Source organism: Cynocephalus volans, chromosome 11 (genome assembly GCF_027409185.1).
Source record: "Cynocephalus volans isolate mCynVol1 chromosome 11, mCynVol1.pri, whole genome shotgun sequence".
Classification (NCBI taxonomy): domain Eukaryota; kingdom Metazoa; phylum Chordata; class Mammalia; order Dermoptera; family Cynocephalidae; genus Cynocephalus; species Cynocephalus volans.
In genome coordinates this window covers 121,139,927-121,150,686 of record NC_084470.1, presented here as the reverse complement: position 1 = coordinate 121,150,686, position 10,760 = coordinate 121,139,927, and the positions used below count along the sequence as shown (strand labels likewise).

Here is a 10,760-nt window from a genome sequence, read left to right as displayed (position 1 = left end):
CAGAACTCATGGGTGGGTGCACCTTGCTCTAGACAGGGGCCATGGGCAGGCTTTTTCTTGGGCTATCCTCCAATGTCAGTGTCTAAAGGACTTTTTTTTGGAACCTCCCATCTGCTGTCTGGGGAGTGTATACCTTGCTGCCTGTGTTCCTGGAGCAGAGAGAGAGAAGGGGCTAGGGGCTCACCTATACAGACATTCACACAGTCCTTCCCTTTTCAGCCACTCTCTTTATCCCTCTCCTCACTGTGCTTGCTGTCCCCATGAGTGGACTGTTCTACTGTGGTCCTCAAGAAGGCCTCTGGCCTTCCCCCAGCAGGTTGGGGTAGCAGGATAGCCCAGCTGTGTTGACTAGGGGAAGGGACTTGGGAAGTCTAACTCCTCCTTGTGCAGATTTTCAGCTAATTCCCCGGTTTTTGGTCTAAGCTTTGTCCCCCAGACACCTACATCGACAGAGACTTGGACCTGGGCATACATCAGTTGTCCCCAAGACCAAGCAACCCACTTTGTTGGGTTTGAGATTGTAGCTTCCTTTGCTCTGCCAAGCCCTCCATATAATTTTCATCTTCCAAATACCATTGTCATTTCCCATGTGCTATGGTTTCCTCTCCTTTTTGTTGAGGGTTTATCTTCTGAGAGGCTTAGGTAGTGAGCAGACACAAATGTGTCAGCGTGGTACTTTTTAACATTTTGTGCAGCCAGTAAATTGCAGGGACCATTGCAAAGACTATATTGGACAGATATTAGAGAAACTGTATGAGCAAAACCTGAGAAGGGGATGGAAGTGGGGGCTGTTTGTTGTGTCCTGGCTCCCCCAACAACCCAGAGCAAGCCCTGCCCCCAGGCTCCCCACTCAGAGCCAAGCAAGGAACCACATGGAGCTCTGATGTCTTTTAAAATGGAAGATGGGAAATGGAAGAAGACAGGGAAGGCGAGGAAGGGAGCACTAGTTCTCTTTGGAATTGACGTCCTTCACTTCCCCGTGACCAAGGCTGGACCTGGGGAAGCTGCTGACAGAGGAGGAAAGCAGGGGCAAGGCCGGATGCCAGGCCCCTGGCCTGAGGTTTGAGGGGAGGAGGCCTGCTCTGGGGATTGGTGACTTGTCTGTATAGCCACTAGGCTACAGAGAAGGGCTGGAGAGGGGCCGTAGAGTTACACTGGCTGCCAGACCTGCTTCCCAAGACAAATCATTGAGGAGAAGGGGTGGGTCTCCCACCCAGCAGTGCTTCCAAGGATGAGAGGTAGAGAAGAGCTACACTGTGTAGGAAGATTATGGTATGTGGGGTTAGAATGTGGGAATCTGACTCTTTCTATAACTTCACAGCTACCTTGAGCACACCACTTAACCTCTCTGAGCCTCAGTTTTCTCTTTATGCAATGGGGATAATACTGCCCACCTCATGCAGTTGTGAGGATGAGATGAGGTAGTGCTGTGCTTGGCACATCACAGGTACCCCAAAATTGCTTGTGAATATATCGAGTGATACAAGAGGCAGATATCTCCCTGCATTCCTCCCACCCCTCCCCCCAAATCCCTTTCCAGAGGGGTGTGAGACCAGCCCACTACTATAGCAAAACTTACCAGAAAGGGTGGAGCCTGGGAAGAGACCCTCCCACTTCCCCCAACAAGGGATGCTCCAGCCTCCTAATTTCTCACTCCTTGGGCACTGACCACAGATCCCAAGAAGAAGTAGGTTCAGGTGCCCCTGGGCAGCCCTACCTCCAAGTCTTTGGGCTCTGGTGCCCCACTCTCTGAGTCCACTCAGAAAGTCTAGAGCAGGGGATAGGAATCCCTGGGGCAAGCAGTGTTACAGACCTTCACAGCTTCCGATCTTCTCTTCACCTTCTCTCCAATCCAGAGAGCAGGCTCAGACTTAGGCTGGGAATCACATGGAACCAAAGATGCCTTTGCCCCACAGAAACCCCCATCCTTTCCCAAGACATGGGGCCAAGAACTGCAAAGCCCAGAGTCTCGCAGGTAGCAGTTCTGGACAAGAAGCAAGGGTCAGGCATCAACTCCCTTCCAGCTATCTGCTGAAGCAGGGCCTCTGGACCAGCTAGAAGAGAGATCTTGGGGAGCACTGGGGTTGCAGTGAGAGCTGACAAGGCCTGAAATGTGGTCAGAGGGGCCCATGCCACACACAGCTCACACAGGCACATGCATACAAACGTGCACACAGTTTGTCGTATTTACCCCTCTTACACATACCCTCTCTCACACAGACAGGTCTGCTGCTTACACCAGACAACTCATTTCACTCTCCTGCCCCAGAACAGCTCACACACACCCCTGCCATCTGCCTGAACTTAAGGCTGTGAGGAAGGGGTAGAGAGGGTCATAGGATGTTTTTAAAAGATTAGGCTGCCTGAGAGCAGGTCTCAGGAACTCATTAACCTCTTCCTACTCATTGGCTTCATCAGAGAAAGGACTGGTTCCAGGAGCTAGGAGACTAACTCACTTAACAGACTAGGTGTTGAGTTAGTGATTCCTCTCCAAGAGGTACAGAGCCATACCCCAGGCTGTCTGGGGATGAAATGCCCTTCCAAATCTCAACAGCCTCACACTGTCATGACATGCTATGACTTGAGCTCACAGCAGAATCGAGAATTTGAGAGATCCTGGAAGGTGGTTTCAAAGGGAGAGATGGGGTGGGAGCAGGTTGTCATGTTCCCATGGCAGCCTTCTCACTGCCATAGCAACACAGCTCTGCCTCTATCTTATGGAGTCCTGGTTTCTGAAACGGATGGAACACTGTAGTGCTTCACAGTAGGGGGGTGGGCTCCACAATCCCTCTGGGAAAGAACATTTCCATCCTAGACCGAGCAGGCAGGGGTACCCGAAGCTGTCAAATAGGACTGGGTTTCCTTGTGGGTGGGAGGCTGGATTTCCTGGGGTTTCCCTGCTGACATGGGTTTCTACTCCTTCTTAGGGCAATTTGTACTCCCCAGCTATCAGGCCCCCAGGAATGTCCCTACAAGGAAGACTGACTCAGATGGGAAAAACCCTGCCATCTCAGAGAGGCATGATGTGCAGCAGGGGAGACAGGCTCTGGTGTCAGGAGAGCTATTAGACTTGCCATTCACCGGCTGTGGGTCTTGAGTGAGTTATTTATCTTTCTGAACTTCTGCCTGTACAGGGTTCTACCTGTACAGATGGGGGTAATACGTGCCCATCTCCCGGGTGGTTATGAGGATAAAGAGACGTGACAGTGTAAAGTACCCATCCTGGGCTCCTCTGGGGGAGGGTGAGTGGCCCAGTCTGCTGCTGATGCCCCTTACTCTTTGGTGCCTCGGGACCAAGCACCCCGGCAGAGACCTGACTATGGGGCTTTGGTGATATTTAAGCCTCAGTGGACGGGGCAGTGGTTGGCATCACCTTCCAGGTCAGGCTGTCCAACTGGCTGATGACTTCCCTGGGAAAGTCTTGCCCCACAACCCCCTCCCACCTGCAGTGCTACTCAAAGTGTGGGTGGCTGCTCATGTCTGTCTGCAAAATGTTACCCATCTGCAGCGAGGTGAGTCTAGGAATGAAGAGGGCGTCTTCGGAAATGTTTATACAAATTGGATATTGCTGAACCATCCAAGCAACATCCAACTTGGGCTTCTATTTAGTTGTTTTTAAATTTTTCAGGTTTTCAGTGATTCATTTTAATTTTTTTTTTTTTTTTAAGTATTGATCTGCAGTAGATTAGGGAACAAACAATCTGGTTCTTTATCACACCTAGTTTAAGAAGCAACGAGAAGCATCTTAAAACCTACTAAAAAAAGATCCAATTGAGAAAAGAAGAGGAATAACCTTATCGGTGCTGCTTGCAAAAATTAGCCACAAATCACACGTCGGCCAGTCGGCAGCATTTCCTTTATTGCCTCAGGCCAGGAAGTCCAGTCCCTCCCCCCTCCCCCCGGGGTGTCCCTGCCCCAGCCCCGCGTGCTCGGACCCTCGTCCGGGGTCTCAAGTTCACGGCCGGCCGGCACCTGCGCCGCGGCTGCCCGGCGCGCTCCGCCGCTTGCCGTAGCGCAGGCCGAAGGAGTTCCAGTTGTAGGAGGACAGGTCCTTCTCCCGCTGCACCAGCACCGCGCCCCGAGGTGCGGGGATCAGGCGGCTGCGGGGGGCGCACAGGCCCGGCCGCTGGGTCCCCGCCGAGCTCTCGGGAGGCGCGCACAGCGAGGCCCCCCGGGGGCTCGGCCCGGCCGGGACGGGCTTGCTCGCGGCGGCGGCGGCGGCGGCGGCGGCGCATCGCAGGCTCTGCTCCCAGGCGGCCAGGAGGGCCGGGGGTCCCAGCTGCTGGCCTAGGACAGACAGCACAGGGAGTTGGGGGGCGGGGGGTGGCAGGAAAGACGGCTTTGGAACACCCACTCACATCACCCACCCCCACCCTATGCTGCTCTTCTCTCCTTGACCGCCAGGAGGCGCAGCGCTAAATGGCGGGCGGTACCGGCACGACCATCTTAGCTTGGGCGGTGAGGCCATTAGCTCCTTTCTCCATGAACATAGCTCTGATTTCAGACGCTTGCGGAATTATCTTAAATAACTTTTATATTAAATTACTTCCTTTTAGGAGGCAAACAGAAAAGAGCTGGGAAATAAATAAAACCAGTCCTTGCTGGAGACTCAGCTCTGCCCCTCTCCCTGGCTCACTGAGTCTGGGTGGCTTCTCCGCATCCGGCTTCCTACTAGGCTGTGAGCTCCTTGGGGCGCGTGGGGGTCATGTTCATTCATCTCTGTCTCTCAGCGTGCTTGAAACAGTGGCTTGCACATAGTAGGGCCTTAGTAAATGCTTGTTAAATGTATAAAAGGTAATGAAGAATGTGCAGTAACAAATCGAGAAAGTGGAGCTAAGTCCACGGTGCCCCCACACACCCATGATCCAGCCCTGGTCTCTGATAACTGAACCCCTAATAAGCTATATAAGGACTCAATGAAGAAAGGAGATTTTCCAGGTCACCTTAACTGGCTCAGCCCCCTCAGTCTGGGTATGATTTCTCCCATTCATACGGAGGATTGACAAGGGCTGATCAGAAGGTGTTTCACATGCAAGGCTCATTAAGTTCACTATACTTTTGACAGTAAAACAGGGCAACTAGCTGTGAGTCGACAATAACTCCAGCCAACTGTGGTGAGAGCTCAGTGGAAATGAGGCCTGGTGTGTGATTGGGTGTAAGTGGGTGTGTACCGGGGTGGGGGTTGGCTTTGAGCCCTGCTCCTGAATGCCCTGGCACACTTTGGAGAAGAGGGGTGTGGACGTGGTCCAGAGTTAACGACGATCTGCCTGGGAGGTCCCTCCCACCTTGCCCAAGGCCTGGCTGAGATGGGAGGGAGGATCGCCTCCTTCCCCTTTCCACCCACTGAGCCAGCAGCAGGATCACTGCTGAGGCTGCTGTTTGTGGCCTCACCTAAACCCTTTTGCCAGAAAGACCCAGCAGCTCAATGTCCCTGGGTGGTGGGGGGGTTATTCTCTGGAGTAGCCTTCCTCACCTGATCCCAGGAAAAACACTTGATCCCAGGAAAGAAGACACTCTTGGCAAAGGACACCTGGGGCTGTGTTCACTTTGCTTTGGGCTATTTTATGGTCATGTAAAATGATATCAAATGTGTACAGAGTATGTCCTGAGCTCCATAGCTAGAGAAACTGAAGTCCAGAGGGGCTAAGCTATGGGTTCTAGTTTGCCCAGAAAGTTGACAACCAAGAAGCGTTCAAACCCACAGATCCTGACTTGGGAACTAGCCCCATTCTAGCTCATGCCACTCAGTAAGAATGCTGTCCAGGGGCAACCACACCTGCTGGGTTTCTGTAGTGTTTGAGTGACTTTAGGGAAATCTCTTTACCTCTTTGGGCTTCAGTTTCTCCAGCTCATCAGTTCCTCAATGAACTCACAAGGTTGACTGGATCTGTCCTTTTAAAGATCTGTCCTTTTGTTTAGGTTTGTTTTTGCAAATTCCCCATAAAGGATCTGAGGTTACTGATAAAAGAAACTTGCATATTAAGTTCCTTTCTAACATCTGCACGGAGAGGTGGTTGGCACAGGGCAGAGAACACAGTGTGAGAAAACCATGAAGGAGCTCAGAGGTTAACCAGCACCTGAACCTAGGTGAGCAGACTGATGCCTGTAACAGTGGTCAGCCGTCCCTAACTTACAGGGTTAATGGATTTCTCAATGAGTTGCATATGTACCAATCTTAGGTCTCCACCAAATGCAGTGTTAAATTCACATCGATAGACGAGCTAGAATCTGGAAAATACGATAAACCTCGTTTTGCAATTCACTTGCTCCCCCCACCCTTTTTCCAGAAAATGCATACCTGTGGGTCTAGCATTTTCCACAGGTGATACCTTTTCTAATGGCTCACCGAAGGAAGTGGCACAGAGGAAAAGCAGTAGCTGCCAAGAAACCAGTGAGTTCATCCTGGTGAGAAGAGGCAGGTCCTAGAAGCACCCTGAGGCCAAGAGGGAACAAGGACTAGGTCAGGCACAGAGTCTGGCTGGGTGCTGGGGGCAGAGCCAAGTGCAAAAGGGAGAGTCCTTGAAAAGAGGAGAAAGTCCCTGCCCTTGGAGGCTCCCTCTGGAGGAATGAGCCCAAACAAATAGCATTGAGACCACTTGCACAGTGTGGTTACGGCTGAATTCGTGGGAGGTGAGGATCACCCGGGAGGGCTTCCTGGAGGAGGTGGGGCCAGTAAGTTAGAAAGGAACAATCCAATTTGGTGCAAGAGGCAGGATTCTGAATCTCAGATTTGCTTGAGAGGAATGTTGGAGAAAGGAGGGTGAGATGCAGTGTGGAGGGGTGATTGGGGGGTGAAGTGGGGCAAGGACTTCAGGGCACTGAGCGGAGGACTCTGAGGTTCAGACATTCTCTGGAGCCTGGGAGCAGGCACTTCTCCCCTCCGTGCTGGGCTCTGCACAAGTCCTGACTTTCCATGCCCCGCTCTCCCCATTAGACAGAATGTGCCTTCCCAAACCTGGCCGTGTTCCCTCCTGCTGTAATAGACAGAATTCTTTTCCTTTTCCAAGAAAAAAGGAAGAAAGAGGCAATCATCTTGCTCTCTCTCACAGCCCTTCACAGCCTTGAAGACAGTCATTAAATTGTCTTATTGCCTATAACTCAGGGAAGAGAAAAACCTCTCCCTGATTTATCAGCTCAATTGTCTCCATGTCTATTCTCTGCGGGCTCTTAGAAGATATGAATTGAATTGACCACATCGTTTTGGCTGTTGAGATGGGAGCTGTGTGCCTGACCCTCACTCGCCCCCTTTCCCTTTCCCCTCTCATGTCCTCCCGTCCCCCAACCTCCCCTTCCAGTTCCCAAGTCCAATTTCTCTTTCAAAAAGCTATTAGGCACTTTAAGATTGTCCAACAAACATGATTAAAGATAAACTGCTAGGGAGGCAGGGGGCACTGCAGCCTGAGCAAAAAGGTTGCCCTGGCCCAACCTGAAGCCTCAAGCCTCTCTCTATGGGGGGGGAGGGGGGGAGAGTATCATTTGTGTCTGTCAGCTCCTATTGGATGGTCAGGCCCATGCACCCTCTGCTCTTGCCCCCCCACCCCCCTGCTCTTTGCAGGGCTCAGGCATAGTGTAAAAAGTAAGAATGCTGAAATGGGATCAGGGGTACTTGAACCTGGCCCCAGCTTTGCCCTCATTCCCTGTGAGACATGAGCTAGTCGGCCCCATTTCCAGGCCTCCTTGGTCCATCTGTAAAATAAGAGCAATGGATCAGATTGGCCATCAGCTTCCCCCTCCGATGGTTACTTATCCTTGCAGACTTTGATTCTGTGACACCCTGCAACCCAGACCACAGCTTTCTGCCCCTGTCTTAAGGCTCAGGGGTGGGGCACGGAATAGAGGCAGGATGAATCTATTAGAGAGAACAATGTAAAGCCAGTTGTTTCGTGGCTTCAGACCATGGCTGCACGAGGTCCAGGTTGGTTTTGAAATCATTCCTTGGGCACCAATAGGTGTTAGTGCTGGGCTAGGGGCTAGGGGTGCACAGGTGTGCTAAATCATGGGGTTGCTGCCCCCTCAGATCTGAGTCTGCCACAAGAAATTGACTCATAAGCAGATCATTTCAAAATAACACTGTAAAGACAGGCTGGATGCATGTGAGTACACAGGGGGCTATAGGAGCCCAGGGGAACCGGACCTGGAGGGTCCAGACATGTTTTGGCAGGGGGTGGCACCTAAGCTGTTTCTGGGCATGAGACCAGATGAAGAAAGGCTCACAGAAAGCATCCCAGGAGGGGCAACTGCATAGAGGACAGTGCTGGGGCACTGCAGCAGCAGGCAGGGGCTGGGCACGGAGGGAACTGCAGGCCCTCCAGCTCAACAACGGTAGAACTTTCCATGGAGAGAAAGAGAGGGAGGAGGCTGGGTAGGGGGCCACACAGGGGCTTCATCCTGGAGGGGCCTGAGCCAGAGGAGTCCATGCGTAGACGTGCATTTCAGGTGGAGCCTTCTGGTTGCTCTGTGCAGAAGCAGGATGGTGAGGGAGGGAGGGCAGGGGGCTGTGTGGCAGGAAGGGTAGTACTCCTTCCCCCTGCTCCCTTTGCCCTGTAGTGCCTCCTCCCGACTGTGGATGGCACTTACCATGTGTGCTGTGGGAGGACGCTGCCTGTCCCCAGTGCACACCCCCCCCCCACACACATACATATACATATACCACACATGTACATATACGAAACTACACACACACCATGCACATGTGCACACACACACCGCACATGCATGCACGCACACACATGCCACATACATACACACACCATGCGCATATACACACACTACACACACACACACATACATACATATACACCACATAACACACACACACACACCCCAGATTTCCCCAACTCTTAGTTCACTGCCAAGCCCACAGGGACACGTAATACATGAGCCAGAATTGAATTGTTTGGAAAAGAACCACCAGCTTCCAAGGAACCAGGAGTGGCTGACCTGCTGTGAACAATTTTCGTGGTTCCCCCCATCCCAAGGGGTTTGTATCTAGTGAGTAACAGAGAAATTCCAAGCATGGTCAGAAGCCTTTTGAAGCGGGTGGCTTCCTTCTGGGGGTGGCCCTAGTTCTTAGTGAGGGGCTACTAGGGTGTGTAGGTAGGCGCCCTTTGGCTAGGTTTGTATTTATCATCCACAATGTGGGGAAACTGCTCAGAGGAGCCCCATTGAGCCCATGAGCCCCCATGGGTTCCCCAGCTCCTTCCAAAACTTCTGTGGCCTCTAACCCCAGCCGCAGAGAGTTTACTCACTGCGTTTATTCCTTCCACAGCAAGAGCGAGCCTTTGGAATCTCTAGGCTCCTGGCTTCACAAATAAACTGCAAGTCAGTGTATTCACCCAGGCATCCCAGAATAATCTGGCCAATCTGGTAATCAGGAAAGATCAGCAGTGCCTCACCTTTGCCTGCCTGGGTGCACCTGTCAGTCTTGGAACTAATTCTCTACTCCCCTCTTGAGCCTCCAAGGTCAGGGCAGATGCCTCCCCAGGTGTGGATGCCGCAGTACACTTACCTTGGCTCAGTCCTGGCCCTGGTGAGCGCTCAGCAGGGTCTCTAAGGTGATGAGACGACCGGGAGCTGGGCTCCTGGGTTTGCTCTTGCCAGCTTCCTGATCGCACACACACGTCCCTTTTATAAAGCCCAGGGTGACGTCTCCAGGCATAAGCCCACCTCCGCCTCCTTCTCCCTCCTCCTTGGCCCCTCTGCGGAGAGCACAGCACCCGCCTGTGGCCTCCCGCCTCTCCTGACTGAGGTCAGCCTCTTCCTCCCCCTCCAGGAGCCCTCCAAGGCTGGTTTTCCAGTTCTTACTAGTTCTTTCCACCGTCCCCTCCTTCCCACCCTGACCCGCTCAGCTGGAGGCCCATTCTGCCCCAAACCACATGGAGACGGACTGTTGGGAGGGGACAGTGTGAAATGTCCTGTTCCCTCTGGGAGAGCCACAAACACACCCAGTCTGAAGTGAACATGACAAGGTCAGGAAGAGGAGAGAAGGGCACAGTCTGGCCCAGGGTGCCTGAGGCACCTCGGGCTCCCAGCTCTCAGAGAATGCCGGCGCTTTCTCTTGGGTCTCCCACCAGAAGGCAACTCCTGGTCTGTGTTCTGCAACTGGTGGAGGGGAGGATTCTGTCTTTTTTTCTTCCTTCCTTTTTCTCCTCTTTCCTGAATTACTGAGCCCTGGTTCCGCACAGAGCTTGAGATGAATATAATACAACACGGCCAGGAGGGTGAGGCAGGTATGTAGGCAGCTGGCTATAAGAAAGGAGAATAAAATGGAAGCTCTAGAAGGTAGTTGTGCCTGGGAAGTGCTCAGGATTGCAGACAAGAGACTTCCAGGTGGCAACACATCTGAAGAGGCTGCTTGGACTGCACCCTCATGGCACCCACCATCATACTGTCTTGTAGTTGCTTGTGCACAGCACTTTGAGGGCAGGGTCAGGCCTCCTTCCTCCTTGTGCCTTCAGCACCCTCTTGGTACATACAGAGAGGCCCTCAATAAAAGTTTACCAAATGCATGCTTTGCAAGTGACTCTTGTCTCTTTCTTCAGCCTGCAAGAACTCTCTTTACTCTTGGACAAGGGGCTCCCCATTACGGGGACTGTTTCCTCTGTCAGATGGTGGCTCTCTGAAAGCAGGGGCTATGCCTCCACCCTCAGACGGGAAGCTGTCCCAGCACAAGCCCTACCTGGTGGGTGCGCTGTGCAGAACTATCATCTAGTGGTTGAGAAACACGTTCTGAAAGCACGGAGAATTAGCACCCATCACTT

At 52.6% G+C, this 10,760-nt stretch overlaps 1 protein-coding gene across 1 annotated transcript; it reads right to left on the bottom strand.

The window, feature by feature from the left end:
* Positions 1-3,955: 3,955 nt before the first annotated feature.
* KISS1 (KiSS-1 metastasis suppressor) lies at positions 3,956-9,593 on the bottom strand. The gene is made up of 3 exons (XM_063113464.1): positions 9,509-9,593; positions 6,299-6,433; positions 3,956-4,287 (listed from the first exon to the last, which is right to left on the bottom strand). Exons 2-3 carry the CDS (start codon positions 6,399-6,401, stop codon positions 3,956-3,958), a joined length of 435 nt encoding a protein of 144 aa, XP_062969534.1. The 5' UTR covers positions 6,402-6,433; positions 9,509-9,593.
* Between the last annotated feature and the right edge of the window lie 1,167 nt (positions 9,594-10,760).